At 50.8% G+C, this 20,254-nt stretch overlaps 1 protein-coding gene across 1 annotated transcript in view; it reads left to right on the top strand.

The window, feature by feature from the left end:
* Nucleotides 1-826: 826 nt before the first annotated feature.
* Nucleotides 827-20,254, top strand: part of LOC119974238 (retroviral integration site protein Fli-1 homolog) — a 95,568-nt gene continuing 76,140 nt past the window's right edge. The window contains exon 1 of the mRNA XM_038813007.1: nt 827-981. Within this exon, the coding sequence (XP_038668935.1) occupies nt 964-981 (18 nt within the window). The 5' untranslated portion in view covers nt 827-963. The remainder of the gene's footprint in view (nt 982-20,254) is intronic.

Here is a 20,254-nt window from a genome sequence, read left to right as displayed (position 1 = left end):
GTCCATTAGTAAGATTCTTATTTCATTGTAACTTACTACTTTAGTGTTGTCTGTAAATCTGGCTACAGTTCCTGAATCTCTCTATCTCTGGTAGATAGGGAGCAGCTACACCCCTTAGTTGAAGGGCCAAGTACGAGGGGACACAAGTTCAAGGTAAGGGTTGAGGGGGATTTGAGGAAAAACATTTTTACTCAGAGGGTGGTGATGGTCTGGAATATATTGCCTGGGAGGGTGGTAGAGGCAGGCCGCCTCACATCCTTTAAAAAGTATCTGGATGAGCATTTGACACATCATAACATTCAAGGCCATGGGTCAAGTGCTGGAAAATGGGATTAGGTAGGCAGGTCAGGGGTCTTTCGTGAGCCAGTGCAGGCTCGATGGGCCTAATAGCCTCTTCTGCATTCTGATTCTGTGATTCTGTCTCTCCACTTGTCTCTCTCTTTCTCTCTATCTCTCTGTTATTCTCTCTCTCTGGATCCTTCTCTGTCTATCTCTCTGTTATTCTCGCTCTCCGTCCCTCTCTGTCTCTCTCTCTGTCCCTATTTCTCTCTCTCTCTCTCTGTTATTCTCTCCCTCCATCTCTCCCGGTCTGTCTATTTCTCTCTCTACTCCCTGCCTGTGTCTCACCTCCTCTCTGATTTTTCTGATACTCTCTGTCTCCCTGCATCTCTCTGCCGCCCATTCTGCCTCTCAAACTTTCACACAACTTTAACCTTCTGGCTGAGAACAGCGGTATGCACCAATAGGAACCCAGTCTGCGCTCGCCGCTGACTTCACTTCCCAAATTTAGAAAAAGCTCTTCTCATCCGGTTTATGGTTGCAAAAAAGTCACAAAAAAAACTTGCAATGTTCGCGACGCTGGCGGACGAAGAGCGTGGATCCTGAGCCCCCCTTTTTTCTCGTTGGTTTATTTTATTTTTGAAAAGTTTTATTTGTCTGTAGTGTATTGAGCGGGCCGGAGTCATGGATTGCACAATTAAGGTAAGAGGCGATGCTCTGAGTGCGAATTGAACACCCACAGCCCTTTCATGTGAAGCAAAGAGCTCGTTGACAATCCGGGCTCCCCACTCCTTCCTCTGGTAAAAAATCATCTCTTCCTTCCCGTCGGCGGTTGTAAGACTGAGCAATTTAATAAGACGAGAAACCACTGTTGGGGAGGGGTGGAGAGAGAGAGACACACACACACACACACAGATAACAAACAAAAGTAGGGTCCGGCAGACCGCTCACTTTTACACATCATTGAATAAATAAAATACATCTTATGTTGAATTGGTAACGACCCCACCCACTTCTCTGCTGAAGTTTGAAGGCTGAAGGCGGGTATGTCGTTATATTAGATACCTCTCTCTCTCTGAAGGAAATAAACCAGAACGAGACGTTTCCATGCGAGTTTAGCATTTTGAATTTGAAATAGAGAGGAAGTGAGAGGGGCTGAAATGCAAAGGGTGCCCCGGCTGAGAGAGAGAGAGCGAGCGGGTGTTCAGTGAACGCTGCCTCCATCCAAGCCACGGTTCCAACCCATTCCCCACCCTCATCCTCTCCCCCTTCCCCCCCTCTCCCCCCTCTCTCTCCCGACAACACCAGTGGGACTGCTTTCACACAACTTGGAGAAGGCTTTGCCCGTCGAGTTGTCGAAGTGGAGGAAAATGCCATCATCTCTATCTCTCCCTTTATTTTTCCCTCTCTCTCAATTTCTATCTCTCTCCCTATCTATCTCCTTCTCTCTATCTATCTCTCGCTCCATCTCTCCCCCTCTCTTTCTCATCATCTCTTTCTCTAGCTATCTCTCACCATCTTTCTCTAACTATCTCTCTCTATCTCAATTTCTCTCTCCATCTCTCTTTCCATTTCTGCATTCTCGCTCTCGTCATTCTCTCTCACTCTGTCTTTCTCTATCTCTCGTTCTCGTAATCTCTCTCTATATATATATCTCCCCCTCTCTGGAGTGGCTCGGGGAGGTTTTGATGAGCCGCTGAGCGAAGGTGTCAACTTTACAGTCGGTGCAAGTAAAATCTCTGGACAGTCTCCCCCAGCTGTGGAATGGCACAAGGGACTGGGAGACAGAGAGCAGGAGAGAGAGAGCGAGAGAGGGGCGGAGGGAGAGGGGGCCAGAGAGAGAGAGAGAGAGACAGAGAGCGAGAGAGGTGGAGATAGAGAGGGGCAGAGAGAGAGAGGCGGAGAGAGAAAGAGAGAGAGAGTCAGACAGAGAGAGAGGCAGAGAGGGAGAGAGAGGGAGATAGAGGGGGGCAGAGAGAGAGAGGCGGTAGAGAAAGAGAGGCAGAGAGAGAGAGAGGCAGAGAGAGAGAGAGATGGAGATAGAGGGGGCAGAGAGAGAGAGAGAGGCGGAGAGAGGAAGAAAGAGAGAGGCGGAGGGAGAGGGGACAGAGAGAGAAAGGCAGAGAGAGAGACGGAGAGACCGAGGGGGCAGAGAGAGAGAGAGGCAGAGAGAAAGAGAGAGATAGAGAGTGATAGAGAAAGAGAGGCAGAGAGAGAGAGGCAGACAAAGAGAGAAGGGGTGACATAGAGAAAGGCAGAGAGACAGAGAGAGAGAAAGAGAGAGAGAGAGACAGAGAGAGAGGCAGAGAGAGAGTGGGTGGGAGAGAGACAGAGAGCGGGGGGGGGGGGTCAGAGAGAAAGAGAGAGAGAGAGAGAGGGGGGGGGGGGCACTGAGGCTTTTGGGCAAACCGTGGCTGGGGAGGGGGGTGGACGTGACCGGGATTTTTCCCTCTTTATTTTCTTTTGCTTCAAGGATGGTTGGGCTTTATTTAAAGCAGAATTGACATCAACCCAGAACACATTTCATCAGGTGCCTTATCTCCAGAGCAGGCACTTCCGGCCGCAGAATCATGTTTCCTGTGCTAGTTTCCTGAGGGTTTGCAGCAAGGCAACAGAGAGAGAGGGAGAGAGAGAGAGAGTCTTCTTCAACAGTGCCAGTTACAAACTGCTGACGTGGGTTTTTGAGAAAATAAACAAGGCACCGACAGTCAAACTTGTTTTTCTCTGTCTATTTTACTCTATCCCTCTCTCTCTCTCTCTGCGTGTCTTTATCTAGGTTTAAAAATAAACTTTTTTTGTGCAGCCTGGCCATTGCTCTGTGGAGCTGCTGCAGAAATCTCTCAGTGTTTCTGTGTGAAACCGCAGACTGCTGCTGCTGCTGCTACCGAGGAGTCGCTGGAGAAACATGGGGCTTTGCAGATTCAGCCAGCACCCTATCAGAGAGAGAGAGAGAGGGGGGAGAGAAAAAACAAACTTCTGCTTTTCTCAGAGCTTCACAACAGCAGCTGCCTGCAAACCCAGAGCTCACAGCGATAAGAATCGGCATCTCCACATTCGGGGCCCTGACAAATCAATCGAAAGGAGCAGAATGAATACACGCCCGTTGCGAGTTGGTTCCTGGATTAGGTGGCAGTGGGGAGGCGGGTGTGTCGGGGGGGGGGGGGGGGGGGGAGAGATTCGGTGACCGACCTAACACCCCTCTTCCCCACTGCCCATCCCAGAATTAACACCCACCCTGCCTCGGAACATCTTCAGATGCTGATGTCATTGCACAAAACACCCGAGGCGCCACCAGGCAGGGTTCAATATTCACCTTCACCCAGCCAGCACAAGGGAGCAGACAGAAATGTGAAAATGTCACCCATTTTACTGAAGCTAGACAGCAACGTGGGCAGCTGGAGGTCATCCCAATGATGCCCTCCCGCCATTCGCCTGGATATTCCCAGCATTCAGTAGTTTCAGAGTTTCAGTCCTCTGGTTTCCTGGTGCTCTTTGTCCAAACGGCGAATCCCATTTTATAGGCGACCCAATTAAATAACTGAACAGGAAACGATTAACTGATTAACGGGGGTATTTTACTCAGCCGTTTACAATTCATTCCTTCAAATATGAATATGAATATCAAACACTCCCAGAGCAGGTACAGCACGGGGTTAGATACAGAGTAAAGCTCCCTCTACACCGTCCCTATCAAACACTCTCAGGACAGGTACAGCACGGGGTTAGATACAGAGTAAAGCTCCCTCCACACTGTCCCCATCAAACACTCCCAGGCAGGTACAGCACGGGGTTAGATACAGAGTAAAGCTCCCTCTACACTGTACTCATCAAACACTCCCAGGGCAGATACAGCACGGGATTAGATACAGGGTAAAGCTCCCTCTACACTGTACTCATGAAACACTCCCAGGGCAGGTACAGCACGGGGTTAGATACAGAGTAAAGATCCCTCTACACTGTGCTCATCAAACACTCCCAGGGCAGATACAGCACGGGGTTAGATGCAGAATAAAGCCCCCTCCACACTGTCCCCATCAAACACTCCCAGGACAGGTACAGCGCGGGGTTAGATACAGAGTAAAGCTCCCTCTACACTGTCCCCATCAAACACTCCCAGGACAGGTACAGCGCGGGGTTAGATACAGAGTAAAGCCTCCTCTGCATTGCGCAGCAAAGCTCTGAGAGCAGTTGTAGAATATACATAGAACACATGGATGGGCAATGCTGCGCCCACTGCCTAATTCCTTGGAATAACCAATCCAGTCAAATCCACTATTAATGGGAGCCCGCGTTCTCTCAGGTCCGCATAGTATCGCCGGGAAATTGTCACGGAGTTTTCCGCACCCACTTCAAACATTGCATTGGATTCGAGTTGGGCTCCAATCCCCATGGGCAGCTCCCAGTGTGTCCACGGGATTTGCTCTCCTCTGATGCAACACAACGTCCTCCCTCCAGGGTCCAGTTGCAATATTCTCCTTTGCAGAGCAACCTCCCGTTACAAAGGGGCAACTTCAATAGATACCCCAAGAGAATGCTCAGGAGACGGAACTCTGACACAAGTTGACTTGGACATATCTTTCGTTCCGATTTTCCCGGGTGAAAGTCCAATCTTGCAGCCATGTTTTACAGACTCCTCTGAATTCTGAAAGAGATCTGGGATGTATAAGTGCGGAATCCGACTTCAGACAGCGTCCACGAACTGATATTTCTCTTAATTTTTACGGGATGTAGGTCTCGCTGGCTCAGCCAGGAGTTTTATCCCATCCTTATTGCCTCCTGAGAAGATGGAGCTGACTCGCCTTCTTGTAACGCTGCAGTTCATGTGGTCCGGCCGCACAAATACCGTTGTTACCAGAGCAGGGCAGAGACCAGGAATCCAGCGGCGACTAACCCTCCTCCTGTCTCCCCAAAGCCTCTCCATCATCTAAAAGGCACAGGTGAGGAGTGTGATGGAATACTCCACTTGCCTGGACGAGTGCAGCTCCAACAACACTCGAGAAGCTCAACACCATCCGTGACAAAGCAGCCCCCCTGATTGCTCCCCCATTCCACAAATATTCACTCCCTGCACCACTGACACACAGTAGCAGCCGTGTGTGCCATGTACAAGGTGCACTGCAGAAACTCACCATGGTTCCTTAGACAACACGTTCCAAACCAACCGCCTCTCCCATCGAGAAGGAGAAGGGCAGCAGATCCCTGGGAACCACCACCTGGAGGTTCCCCTCCAAGTCACTCACCACCCCAACTTGGAAATATATCGGCATTCCTTCACTGTCGCTGGGGGAACATCCTGGAACTCCCTCCCTAACAGCACAGTGGGTGTACCTACACCTAGGGGACGGCAGCAGTTCCAGAAGGCACCTCACCATCACCCTCACACTGTCAATTACAAATGGGTAATAAATGCCAGGCTGTGCAGCAAACGTGCAGTTTCAGTTAATTAATAAAAATAACTCTCACTCTTACACGCACACACACACAGACACCCTCACACGCCCCTCCCCCCCACACACCCTCACACACACACCCTCACACACCCCTCCCCCACACTCACACACCCCCTCACACACACACCCTCACACACCCCTCCCCCCACACTCACACACACCCTCACACACACACACCCTCACACACTCACAGACATACACCCTCACACACACCCTCACACACACCCTCACACACTCACACACACACTCATACACACCTTCATACACACCCTCACACACACCCTCACACACACTCACGCACACACCCTCACACCCTCACACACACCCTCATACACACCCTCATACACACCCTCACACACACCCTCATACACACCCTCACACACCCTCACACACGCTCACACACACACCCTCACACACACACTCATACACACCCTCACACACACACACCCTCACAGACACACACACACACCCTCATACACACCCTCACACACACACCATCACACACTCACACACACACACCCTCATGCACACCCTCGCACACACCCTCACACACACACCTTCAAACACACGCACAATCTCACGCACACACAAACACACACACCCACAACACTACTCACACACACACAAAGGCACACACAAACTCACATACAGACTTACACACACACTCGCACACAAATACACACACAAATACGCGCAGACACACGCATACTCAAATGTACACACATAAAAACATCCACACACCGTCTCAGAGAGAGAGAAGTAGAGAGAAGGATGTAGTAACAAAACAGATAAAGAGTGAGACAAAGAAAGCGAGGCAGAGACAAAGAGAAACACAGAGGCACAGAGAGCGAGAGAGACTTGGAAAGATAAAAGTTTAGAGGCAAAAAAAGCGAAGGAGAGAGAGAGAGAATGACCAGGGCCTCCCAGTTGAACTCCAACCTTGTCCGCAACATCGCTGGATATTGCGGCATTATTTACCGTCAGCCATTTCATCATAAACCAATCATCTCTGACAGGTAGATTCTACTGTCACCTGACCTCCCCCTAACACCTGAGGAAGGAGCAGTGCTCCGAAAGCTAGTATTTGAAACAAACCTGTTGGACATTAACCTGGTGTTGTAAGACTTCTTACTGTGCTTACCCCAGTCCAACGCCGGCATCTCCACATCACCCCGAACTCCAATATTAGAACAAAGCAAATTCTCTCTGCCTCCCTCTCTCTGACTCTCTCTCCGCTGGCTCTGTTTGCGTGAGTGTGTGTCTCTTTGTCTCCCTCGCTGTCTCTTTCACTGTGCCATTCTCAATGTGTGTCTGTGTGTGTCTCTCTCTGTCTCCCTCTCACCTTCCCGGTCATTGTCTCTGTTCTGCCGTCACTCTGCCGCTCTATCTGTCTCCCCTCACTCTCTCCCTCTCCGTTTCTCCTCTCCCTCTTTCTCTCTGTGCCTAGAACAAAGGAACAGGAGGACGCCATTCAGCCCCTCGAGCCTGTCCCGCCATTCAATGAGATCATGGCTGACCTGTGACCTAACTCCATTTACCTGCCTTGGGACCCTGTCCCTCAATATTTTTGCTTCACAAAAATCATCCCATCATACCTTGTGTGGCCCTATTATGTATTTTCTTTTATTCCCCTTTCTTCCCATGTATTTAATGATCTGTTGAGCTGCTCACAGAAAAATACTTTTCACTGTACCTCGGTACACGTGACAATAAACAAATCCAATCCAATCCATATCTGTCAATCTATCTCTCTCTTTATCTCTCTATTTCTCACTCGGTCTGTCACCCTGCCCATCTCTCTCTCTGACTGTTGGCTGGGATTGTTAAGGGCGATGTTGTGCTACTCCCCACCCTCCGATAGGAACATCCATTCATCAGATCAAATGCAGATCCAGATGGTGGAATTGAGAACTCAGGTTTGACCTGGCATTCTCACCCAAGTACAGACAGAAACCCCATCAACCTCTACTCCTGGGAGGGGCTTGGGGTGTGGGACGATGGTGGCCTTGCTGTTGGGGAGGAGAGGGACGGGGGAGAATGTTTGGAGGGGTCGCGGGGATGAACCATCAGTTCTGCACTGAATTCAACACCTAGGCCTCACGCCTAGATCAACAGAGAGGAAGCTGCCACCCGGGTCAATCTAACCTGAGCCCCGCCTACCCAACCCACATCGAGTTCCCTCGTCAGTGTCAACTATTGCCCAGTTTGAGGCCACTTAACCCGTCCAATGGGGAGACTAAACCCTCGAGGTGACGACAGAGGAATCGGGAGACACCAGTTGGGTTTGCAATGTTGCTGGTGGTTAGAGGCTGATTAACCACACACAGCCCGTTATTAACAGCAACATTCCTGTCAACTTCATTGTGGTTCAAACTTCACTGGAACCAGCGGTGAATTCTTAAAAAAAATAAGATGTTGAATTCAAACTGTTGGTCCTTCCTGGTGTTGGGGTTGGTTGATGGGGGGGGGGGGGGGGGGGCGCTGTGGGAGAGATGGTTTCAATCGCAGTGAAAGATGAGGAGGACTCCACGCTCTTGAGAAACTGCTACTAAATGTGTTAAATGCAGTTGAGGTTCATCCGCCCAGAGCTGAAGACAGAGCCCTGGCCCAATGGCAGACCTGAAACTCGGCAGCGCCTCCAGCCACAATTGTCTCCCTGTGTGTGAGAGAGCTTCTTTTACAAACCTCGCTGAAAGTGGGCTGCTGGGTTATCTCGGCCTGTCATCAGTCAGCAACCAGTGTGCAAAGGCGGGCGGGAATCCTCGATACTCCACCGGGGTCCTCCTCCTCCTCTCAATGAAGGAGGGGGTCCTTGTTTGAGGATTTCAAATCTGTTTGAAGAAGCCGGCTCGGTTTTGTGGAGCTGGATCCGCCCCCCCCCCCCCCCGTCCCTTCCCCCCCCCCCCCCCCCCCCAACGGGGACAGGTTTATTTTCGGTGAAGGGCATTGATAAATGACCCCGAACCTGCCTCTACCCATCCCTAATTGCTCTGGACCTCGCCAGGCCATGTCAAAGTTGCCCACGTCGCTGTGCGTGTGGCGTCCGGAGTCACCTGTAGTCCAGGCCGGGCAGGAGCGGCAGATTTCCCTCCCTGACTGGGGACATGAGTGAACCGTTTGGGTTTTCAACGCCAAACGACAGGGTTTCCTGGTCACCGTCCCTGAGAGCAGCTTCACAGTCCCGATTGGATGGATCTCGTTTAACGTCCCCCAGCTCGTCTGGTGGTTCCCCGGAAGACTATCCGGGGACGTAACCACTATTTTACGACCCCCCCCCCCCCCTCAATTCCCAGCGAGTCACAATAAAAAGCAAAATACTGCACCTGAAATAAAAGCAGATCATTCTGGGAAGACAGGGCAGGTCTGGCAGCAACTGTGCAAGTCCATCGTGACTTCCTCAGAGCACAGAGTTAAGTCTGTGCCTCTCTCCACAGACACCGGTACCTGATCTCTGCTGTCAGCTCAGGAGCTCATTGCTGACCTGATCCGGGTTCGCCGCAGATTGGGACGTGCCTGTCAGTTTGTGGCTATACTGTGGATCTCTGGAAGATCCTGCGATCCGGAATGGTCGTTGCTATTTGTGGTATGGGTTGTATTCAGTGTGTATGGGTGCTGGGAAATGCCGCATTCTACCTCAGGGCTGTGTGTAAGCCATGGAAATATCAGTGTAAAAAGGAACTCCACCCCGTTTGCGATGCCTGCTCCCCTCTGCAACTATTGCCTATAGAAACTGACACGCTCCAAATGTCAAACGCCACCTCTCACCCTCCAACATTGCTCAAAATCATTATTGTAAGAAAACCATCTTTCACAATGTGTGATGAATGTAATAGATTATCCTATTTTATATATATTTGCAATATTGTTATTAAAACCTGGATTGTGGTGCATACTGACAGCATGACTGCTAGAGACGTGATTGGAGTGTCAAAAATTTGAGGTAATCATTGAGTTGCAGGTGAAGTGTTCTGCTAATAGCTCTTGAGAACCATCCACTTGTTTACAGCTAGCTAGATAATGGAATATTGTTTAGGTTTGAAGGATCCCTGGTGTGTAGATAATCTATGGGGGTGTTGCATTTGGTGCTGGCTAAACAAGTCAAGAGACATCTTTTAAGAAGTGACAAAAGAATACCCTATGCTTTGGGTACAGCTAATGTAGTTAATGGGAGGAACCAGGTCTGTCTGGAGAGTCAGTAGGTCTCTAATCTGAACAGAAGTGTGTCAGTTTGCACCTGAAAGATTCCCACTCCAAAGGTTCTGCTCAGAGAAAAGCAAGTAAAACTCTGGTTGTTAACTTTATTCATGAATGGAATTTGAAATAGATTGGTTTGCTTAATTGGAATATAGTGGCAGGTTTAGGAAGTTGTTAAGATTTCTTATTTTCTGCAAGAATTGTTGTACCCTCTAATTGTAAACCAATTACTTGTTTCTAATGTTAATTCTGTGATTTAATTAAAGTTTGATTTAACGTCAAATATACCTATGGGTTAGTGTTATTACTCCTCAGTTTTAAACATTGAAGATAGTCGGTGTCTCGTTCGAGAACCGATCAATTTTCCGAAGTGACTTAAATGAGCAATATAAAAAATAAGCATTAAAGAGCAAATATTGCATCATGGCCTGAAAACACCTGTAGTGTAAATTGTATCGGGACCTGCGATTGCTTCCATTAAACATTTCTTTAAAGTGAACTGCCCTTGCTTATCTCAGGGATCCAGGTAACACCAAATATCCAGGACAGGCAGAATGGGCTGAATGGTCGCCTTGTAAACTGCGTTCGCGCGCGAATTCACTCTAAGACGCAGCAGCGCCGTTCAGTAGTTGAACTATTATTGGTTTTTTTAAAATCCAATTTTCCAAATTACTTGGAAACAAAACGATATCGAGAATAAAGAGCGATTGTTAAGCTTAGCTAAAGTTTATGTTGCCTTTTATGTTTCAAGTAGAAAATGAGGATTAACATTCGTCCAAAATGTCTGCGAGGGAGTCAGAGGATAAGGATTGCTGAATATATATTCGTTGTCCTCCTTATTTTGTATTCAACAATCTTCCATTAAGTTAAAAAATCCATGCCTTCCATCTTCTTGAATTGAGCATTTTCTGAAAGCATAAGATTTTTACAAATCAAATTGGCAGAACCTGACTGTCGTGTTGTACTGTTTGAAGTGAGGAAATATTAATCTTAGGATCAGTAGGGTACCGAGGGGGATAGCAAGATACAGAATGTCTTTACTCATCCTAATTTGAGTTATGTTTGTACCTTTCCCACACATAACTTGTCACCCGTCTTTATCCAACGATTGGAAAGCTTAATTTGTCTTTAATCGATGCTGAGATTGAGACCCGGGAATTTTAGAAAACAAGAAAACATTACGTTGAATTTGTACAAAGGTCCCGCAGAAAGTGACAGGCCAGATATTAGCTACAGCTCTTCATTGGTGTCACACCAGCTTCTCTTTCCGTCATCCGCCGCCCGGTCACCGAGGCAATATTAGCATGGAAACAAAATTCAGGACACGTTTATAAACGGTTGCCAATTCTTTATCGCCTGTTTTACTCTGTCTGCTCGAAGGAAGCCAGGATTCCCCACGAATAATCAGAACGATTGGATTTTCCGCCAGTATTTTTGAACTTCCCGCCAGAATATCTGAATTTCCCGCCAATATTCCTGGATCTCCCGCCAGTATCCCGAGATTTTTCGACGCTATAGCTCGATCTCCAATCAGAATCACGCCCCCTCCCCCCCAATATTCCTGCATTTTCCGCCAGAACCCCGGGAATTCCCGCCTATGGGCCGGAGCCCGTTTCTCCTCGACAAAGGAGCAACCGCTTCTTATAGAATTTAGAGAATCATGGAATTTACAGTGCAGAAGGAGGCCATTCGGCCCATCGAGTCTACACCGACCCTGAAAGAGCTCCTTACCTAAGGCCACACCTCCACCCTATTGCCCTAACTCAGCAACCCCAACTAACTTTTGGACAGGAAGGGCAATTTCGCATGGCCAATCCACCTAACTGGCACATATTTGGACTGTGGGAAGAAACCCACGCAGACACGGGGCGATCGTGCAGACTCCGCACAGACAGTGACCCAAGCCGGGAATCGAACCTGGGACCCTAGCCCTGTGGAGCAACGGTGCTACCCACTGTGCTACCCAAGTTCTTGCTGAGGTAGCAGGCGCTGCCACCTTTTCCAGCCCAGGTCACCCCTACCCCACAAAAAAACCTCTCTTAACTCCACCTCGGGTCCAAAACAACAACATTGTGGAAAAGCTCAGCACTGTAAATTCCATGATTCTCTAAATTCTATAAGAAGCAGTTGCTGAAGGCGGCGCCTTTGTTGAGGAGAAACGGGCTCCGGATGAAACTATAGCAGTGACATTCTAAAAACCAAATCGATATTTATCAAAGATACAAAGACAGATTGGGAGGGAGAGACAGGCAGAGAGGCGGAGAGAAATAGAGAGATGGGGAGGTGGCATCAACAGTTTGAGAGAGAGAGCAGATAGTGTAGTCAGAGTTAAGGTGAGAAGGGGATGGGAGAGGGGGATGGCGAGAATGAGATGGGAAAGGGGGTGGGGAGAAGGGCATGGGCAGATGAGGATGGGACAAGGGGATGGGGAGAGGGAGATGCGGAGAGGGGATGGGGAGAAGGGGGTGGGGAGAGGTGGATGGGGAGAAGGGGATGGGAGAGGGGGATGGAGAGAGGGGCGAGGGGGCTGGGGAGAAGGGGATGGGGAGAAGGGGATTGGAGAGGGTGATGGGGATGTGATTTTTTGAGAAGTGGGTGGGGAGAGGGGAAACAAAGAGTGAGACAAAAGAGGGAAAAAATTTTTTTAGAACAGTACAGCACAGAACAGGCCCTTCGGCCCTCGATGTTGTGCCGAGCAATGATCACTCTACTCAAACTCACATATCCACCCTATACCCGCAACCCAACAACTTCCCCTTAACCTTACTTTTTAGGACACTACGGGCAATTTAGCATGGCCAATCCACCTAACCCGCACATCTTTGGACTGTGGGAGGAAACCGGAGCACCCGGAGGAAACCCACGCACACACGGGGAGGACGTGCAGACTCCGCACAGACAGTGACCCAGCTGGGAACCGAGCCTGGGACCCTGGAGCTGTGAAGCATTGATGCTAACCACTATGCTACCGTGCTGCCCCTTATATGGAAATATGGAGCAGGGAATGGGGAGAAGAGGATGGGCGAAGGGGATGGGGAGAAGGATATGGGAAAGGGGATGGGGAGAATTTGGTTGGGAGAAGCGGATGGGGAAAAGTAAATCAGAAGTGGATGTGAGAGGGGAAAAGGGAGATGGGGATTGGGACAAAGTGTGGGGCGATATGGATGGGGGAAAGGGACTGGGGAGAAGGGGATGGGGGAATTCGATTGGGAGAAGAGGATGGGAGAGAGAGATGGGCAGAAGGGGATGGTGGAAGGGGCTGGAGAGAAAGGGACGGAATGGAGGAGATGGAAGAGGGTTGAATGGTGTTGGGTAAATATTAATCCAAGGACGCCGTAAACTGCACTTCATCAGTACTGATCCTACGGCAGTACTGTACTCCCTCAGAACTAACCCTCCGACAGTGCAACACTCCCTCAGTACTGACCCTCTGACAGTGCAGCACTCCCTCAGTACTGACCCTCTGACAGTGCAGCACTCCCTCAGTACTGAGCCTCTGACAGTGCAGCACTCCCTCAGTACTAACCCTCCGACAGTGCAGCACTCCCTCAGAACTGACCCTCTGACAGTGCAGCACTCCCTCAGTACTGGCCCTCTGACAGTGCAGCACTCCCTCAGTACTGACCCTCTGACAGTGCAACACTCCCTCAGAACTGACCCTCTGACAGTGCAGCACTCCCTCAGTACTGAGCCTCTGACAGTGCAGCACTCCCTCAGTACTAACCCTCCGACAGTGCAGCACTCCCTCAGAACTGACCCTCTGACAATGCAGCACTCCCTCAGTACTGAGCCTCTGACAGTGCAGTGTTCCCTCAGTACTGAGCCTCTGACAGTGCAGCACTCCCTCACTACTGGCCCTCCGATAGTACAGCACTCCCTTAGAACTGATGCTCTGACAGTGCAGCACTCCCTCAGCACTAACCCTCTGACAGTGCAGCACCCCCTCAGAACGGACCTTCTGACAGTGCAGCACTCCGTCAGTGCTGACCCTCTGACAGTGCAACACTCCCTCAGAACTGACCCTCTGACAGTGCAGCACTCCCTCAGTACTGAGCCTCTGACAGTGCAGCACTCCCTCAGTACTAACCCTCCGACAGTGCAGCACTCCCTCAGAACTGATCCTCTGACAATGCAGCACTCCCTCAGTACTAGCCCTCCGACAGTGCAGCACTCCCTCAGAACTGACCCTCTGACAATGCAGCACTCCCTCAGTACTGAGCCTCTGACAGTGCAGTGTTCCCTCAGTACTGAGCCTCTGACAGTGCAGCACTCCCTCACTACTGGCCCTCCGATAGTACAGCACTCCCTTAGAACTGATGCTCTGACAGTGCAGCACTCCCTCAGCACTAACCCTCTGACAGTGCAGCACTCCCTCAGAACTGACCTTCTGACAGTGCAGCACTCCCTCAGTACTGACCCTCTGACAGTGCAACACTCCCTCAGAACTGACCCTCTGACAGTGCAGCACTCCCTCAGTACTGAGCCTCTGACAGTGCAGCACTCCCTCAGTACTAACCCTCCGACAGTGCAGCACTCCCTCAGAACTGATCCTCTGACAATGCAGCACTCCCTCAGTACTGAGCCTCTGACAGTGCAGTGTTCCCTCAGTACTGAGCCTCTGACAGTGCAACACTCCCTCACTACTGGCCCTCCGATGGTACAGCACTCCCTTAGAACTGATGCTCTGACAGTGCAGCACTCCCTCAGCACTAACCCTCTGACAGTGCAGCACTCCCTCAGAACTGACCTTCTGACAGTGCAGCACTCCCTCACTACTGGCCCTCCGATAGTACAGCACTCCCTTAGAACTGATGCTCTGACAGTGCAGCACTCCCTCAGCACTAACCCTCTGACAGTGCAGCACTCCCTCAGAACTGACCTTCTGACAGTGCAGCACTCCCTCAGTACTGACCCTCTGACAGTGCAACACTCCCTCAGAACTGACCCTCTGACAGTGCAGCACTCCCTCAGTACTGAGCCTCTGACAGTGCAGCACTCCCTCAGTACTAACCCTCCGACAGTGCAGCACTCCCTCAGAACTGATCCTCTGACAATGCAGCACTCCCTCAGTACTGAGCCTCTGACAGTGCAGTGTTCCCTCAGTACTGAGCCTCTGACAGTGCAGCACTCCCTCACTACTGGCCCTCCGATGGTACAGCACTCCCTTAGAACTGAGGCTCTGACAGTGCAGCACTCCCTCAGCACTAACCCTCTGACAGTGCAGCACTCCCTCAGAACTGACCTTCTGACAGTGCAGCACTCCCTCAGTATTAACCCTCTGACAGTGCAGCACTCCCTCAGTACTGACACTCCGATAGTGCAGCACTCCCTCAGAACTAACCCTCAGACGGTGCAGCACTCCGTCAGTACTGACCATCTGACAGTGCAGCAATCCCTCAGTACTGACCGTCTGACAGTGCAGCACTCCATCAGAATTGAGCCTCTGACAGTGCAGCACTCCCTCAGTACTGAGCCTCTGACAGTGCAGCACTCCCTCAGTACTGGCCCTCCGACAGTACAGCACTCCCTTAGAACTGACGCTCTGACAGTGCAGCACTCCCTCAGTACTGAGCCTCTGACAGTGCAGCACTCCATCAGTACTGACCCTCTGACAGTGCAGCACTCCCTCAGTATTAACCCTCTGACAGTGCAGCACTCTCTCAGTACTGACACTCCGATAGTGCAGCACTCACTCAGAACTAACCCTCAGACAGTGCAGCACTCTCTCAGTACTGACCCTCTGACAGTGCAGCACTCCCTCAGTACTAACCCTCCGACAGTGCAGCAATCCCTCAGTACTGACCCTCTGACAGTGCAGCACTCCCTCAGTACTAACCCTCCGAAAGTGCAGCACTCTCTCAGTACTGACCCTCTGACAGTACAGCACTCACTCAGTACTGAGCCTCTGACAGTGCCGCACTCCCTCAGAACTGAGCCTCTGACAGTGCAGCACTCCCTCAGAACTGACCCTCTGACAGTGCAGCACTCCCTCAGTACTAACCCTCCGACAGTGCAGCACTCCCTCAGAACTGACCGTCTGACAGTGCAGCACTCCCTCAGTACTGAACCTCTGACAGTGCAGCACCCCCTCAGTAGTAACCCTCTGACAGTGCAGCACTCCCTCAGTACTAACCCTCCGACAGTGCAGCACTCCCTCAATACTGACCCTCTGACAGTGCAGCACTCCCTCAGAACTGAGCCTCTGACAGTGCAGCACTCCCTCAGTACTGAGCCTCTGACAGTGCAGCACTGCCTCACTACTGACCCTCTGATGGTGCAGCACTCGTTCAGTACCGACCTTCCGACTGTGCAGCACTCCCTCAGTACTGAACCTCTGACAGTGCAGCACTCACTCAGTACTGACCCTCCGACAGTGCAGCACTCCCTAGGTACTGAGCCTCTGACAGTGCAACACTCCCTCAGAACTGACCCTCCGACAGTGCAGCACGCCCTCATTACTGACCCTCCGATAGTGCAGCACTCCCTCAGTACTGAGCCTCTGACAGTGCAGCACTCACTCAGTACTGAGCCTCTGACAGTGCCGCACTCCCTCAGAACTGAGCCTCTGACAGTGCAGCACTCCCTAAGTACTGAGCCTCTGACTGTGCAGCACTCCCTCAGAACTGATCCTCTGACAGTGCAGCACTCCCTCAGTACTGACCCTCTGACAGTGCAGCACTCCCTCAGTACTAACCCTCCGACAGTGCAGCACTCCCTCAGAACTGACCCTCTGACAGTGCAGCACTCCCTCAGTACTGAACCTCTGACAGTGCAGCACTCCCTCAGTAGTAACCCTCTGACAGTGCAGCACTCCCTCAGTACTAACCCTCTGACAGTGCAGCACTCCCTCAGTACTAACCCTCCGACAGTGCAGCACTCCCTCAATACTGACCCTCTGACATTGCAGCACTCCCTCAGACCTGAGCCTCTGACAGTGCAGCACTCCCTCAGTACTGAGCCTCTGACAGTGCAGCACTCCCTCACTACTGACCCTCTGATATTGCAGCACTCGCTCAGTACCGACCTTCCGACTGTGCAGCACTCCCTCAGTACTGAGCCTCTGACAGTGCAGCACTCACTCAGTACTGACCCTCCGACAGTGCAGCACTCCCTAGGTACTGAGCCTCTGACAGTGCAGCACTCCCTCAGTACTGACCCTCCGACAGTGCAGCACGCCCTCATTACTGACCCTCCGATAGTGCAGCACTCCCTCAGTACTGAGCCTCTGACAGTGCAGCACTCCCTCAGTACTGAACCTCTGACAGTGCAGCACTCCCTCAGTACTGACTCTCTGACAGTGCAACACTCCCTCAGTACTGGCCCTCTGACATTGCAGCGCTCCCTCAGTACCAACACTCTGACAGTGCAGCGCTCCCTCAATACTGACCCTCTGACAGTGCAGCACTCCCTCAGTACTGACCCTCTGACAGTGCCGCACTCGCTCACTGTTGGCCAGAGATTGCAGAGGCAGGAGGACAGCACAGTAGCACAGTGGCTAGCACAGTTGCGTCACAACTCCAGGGACCAGGGTTCGATTCTCGGGTTGGGTTATTTTCTGTGCGGAGTCTGTATGTTCTCCCCGTTTCTGCATGGGTTTCCTCCGGATGCTCCGGTTTCTTTCCACAAGTCCAGAGATGTGCAGATTATATGGATTGGCCATGCTAAATTGCTGTCTGGAAAGTTTGGGTGGTGTTGCTGGAGTGCGGGGATGAGGTGGAGGTGTGGGCTTGGGTAGGGCACACTTTCCAAGGCCTGTGCAGTCTCGATGGGTCGAATGGCCTCCTTCTGCTCTGTAAATGCTATGATTCTGTGATTAAATTGTCATTCACAGGGAGTGACCCGGTGAGTCACTGCGGCAATGCCTCGGACAATGGGAGTTGTCTGCTGTTGAATTAACTCAGTTTTGATTTCTTCTCACTATGATGAGGGTTTCTCGTCAGCCTGCGTTCTATTGGTAAATCAGATGTTGGTTTGTCTGAGCTTTGACGCAAGGAATTGTTAGTGTTGTTTGTCGATGTGTTAACGCTGTGCTCATTGAGAGAGACACTCATTTCCTCTCATCATGCCTTATAACAATGAACAGCCGAGCCGGAAGCGAGGCGACGGTGTAAACACTGCCCTCTGGCCCCCGCTCATTCAGTCTCCCGGGCCGGACGTTCACACATTCTTTCATGTCAGGGCCATGCACAGCTCTTACTGTCGCGATCGGAAACACAGCCACCAAAATCACAGAATAAAGGAGAGCAGATACACTCGGGGCTTTGTCCAAAGCATAAAACGTTGGCAGACTGGACTGAGCGAGGAAAATCGCGTTAGAAAATCACCAGAAATGTGTAACCACCAGATAGGTGGGTCCAGCCGTCCCCAGGTCGGTAAATGGATGGATGATGGTCGCACAGACAGGTGGGCAGTTAGGTGGGTAAGTGGGCGGGTAGGTGGGTGTGTGGATAGGTGGGCAGGTAGATGGGAAGTTAGGTGGGTAGTTAGGTGTGTAGTTAGGTGGCTAGTTAGCTGGGTAGTTAGGTGGGTAGGTAGGTGGGTAATTACGTGGTTGGGTAGGGAGGTGGGTAGTTAGATGGGTAGGTTGGTGGATAGTCAGTGGGCAGGTAGATGGGTAGCTAGATGGGTAGCTAGGTGGGTAGTTAGGTGGGTAGTTGGGTGTGTAGTTTGGTGGGTAGTTAGATGGGTAGCTAGGTGGGTAGTTAGGTGGGTAGTTGGGTGTGTAGTTTGGTGGGTAGTTAGATGGGTAGGTAGGTGGGTAATTACGTGGGTGGGCAGGGAGGTGGGTAGTTAGATGGGTAGCTGGGTGGGTAGTTAGGTGAGAAGGTAGGTGGGTAGTTAGGTATGTAGTTAGATGGGTAATTAGATGGGTAGGTAGGTGGGTCATTAGATGGGTAGCTGGGTGGGTAGTTAGGTGGGTAGTTAGATGTGTAGGTAGGTGGGTAGTTATTAGAATTAGAACAGTACAGCACAGAACAGGCCCTTCGGCCCTCGATGTTGTGCCGAGCAATGATCACCCTACTCAAGCCCACGTATCCACCCTATACCAGTAACCCTACAACCCCCATTAACCTTATTTTTTTAGGACACTAAGGGCAATTTAGCCTGGCCAATCCACCTAACCCGCACATCTTTGGACTGTGGGAGGAAACCGGAGCACCCGGAGGAAACCCACGCACACACGGGGAGGACGTGCAGACTCCGCACAGACAGTGACCCAGCCGGGAATCGAACCTGGGATCCTGGAGCTGTGAAGCATTGATGCTAACCACCATGCTACCATGCTGCCCCAAGGGTAGTTAGATGGGTAGGTTGGTGGATAGTTAGTGGGCAGGTAGATGGGTAACTAGATGGGTAGCTAGGTGGGTAGTTAGGTGGGTAGTTGGGTGTGTAGTTTGGTGGGTAGTTAGATGTGTAGGTAGGTGGGTCGTTAGATGGGTAGCTGGGTGGGTAGTTAGGTGGGAAGGTAGGTGGATAACTAGTGGGTAAGTAGATGGGTAGTTAGGTCGGTAGGTCGGTAGTTAGGTGGATAGTTAGGTGGCTAGTTAGATGGTTAGCTTGATGGATAGTTAGGTGTGTAGTTAGATGGGTAGTTCCATGGGTAGTTAGGTGTGTAGTTAGATGGGTAGTTAGTTGGCAAGTTAGATGGGTAGCTGGGGGGGGTGGTTACGTGGGAAGATAGGTGGGTAGTTAGATGGGTAATTAGGTGGGTAGGTAGATGTGCAGTTAGATGGGTAGTTAGGTGGATAGTTAGGTGTGCAGTTAGATGGGTAATTAGATGGGTAGGTAGGTGGATCGTTGGGTGTGTAGTTAGATGGGTAGTTAGTTATGTAGTTAGATGGGTAGTTAGTTGTGTAGTTAGATGGGTAGTTAGGTGGGTCGTTAGATGGGTAGCTGGGTGGGTAGTTAGGTGGGAAGGTAGGTGGGTAGTTAGGTATGTAGTTAGATGGGTAGTTAGATGGGTAGTTAGGTGGGTAGTTTGATGGGTAATTAGATGGGTAGGTAGGTGGGTAGTTAGATGTGTAGGTAGGTTGGTAGTTAGATGGGTAGTTAGGTGGATAGTGAGGTGTGCAGTTAGATGGGTAATTAGATGGTAGGTAGGTGGGTCGTTAGACGGGTAGCTGGGTGGGTAGTTAGGTGGGAAGGTAGGTGGGTAGTTAGGTATGTAGTTAGATGGGTAGTTAGGTGGATAGTTTGGTGTGCAGTTAGATGGGTAATTAGATGGGTAGGTAGGTGGATCGTTAGATGGGTGGGTGGGTAGTTAGTGGGAAGGTAGGTGGATAACTAGTGGGTAGGTAGATGGGTAGTTAGGTCAGTAGGTCGGTAGTTAG

Source organism: Scyliorhinus canicula, chromosome 12 (genome assembly GCF_902713615.1).
Source record: "Scyliorhinus canicula chromosome 12, sScyCan1.1, whole genome shotgun sequence".
Classification (NCBI taxonomy): domain Eukaryota; kingdom Metazoa; phylum Chordata; class Chondrichthyes; order Carcharhiniformes; family Scyliorhinidae; genus Scyliorhinus; species Scyliorhinus canicula.
This window is presented reverse-complemented; position numbering and strand designations above follow the sequence as displayed.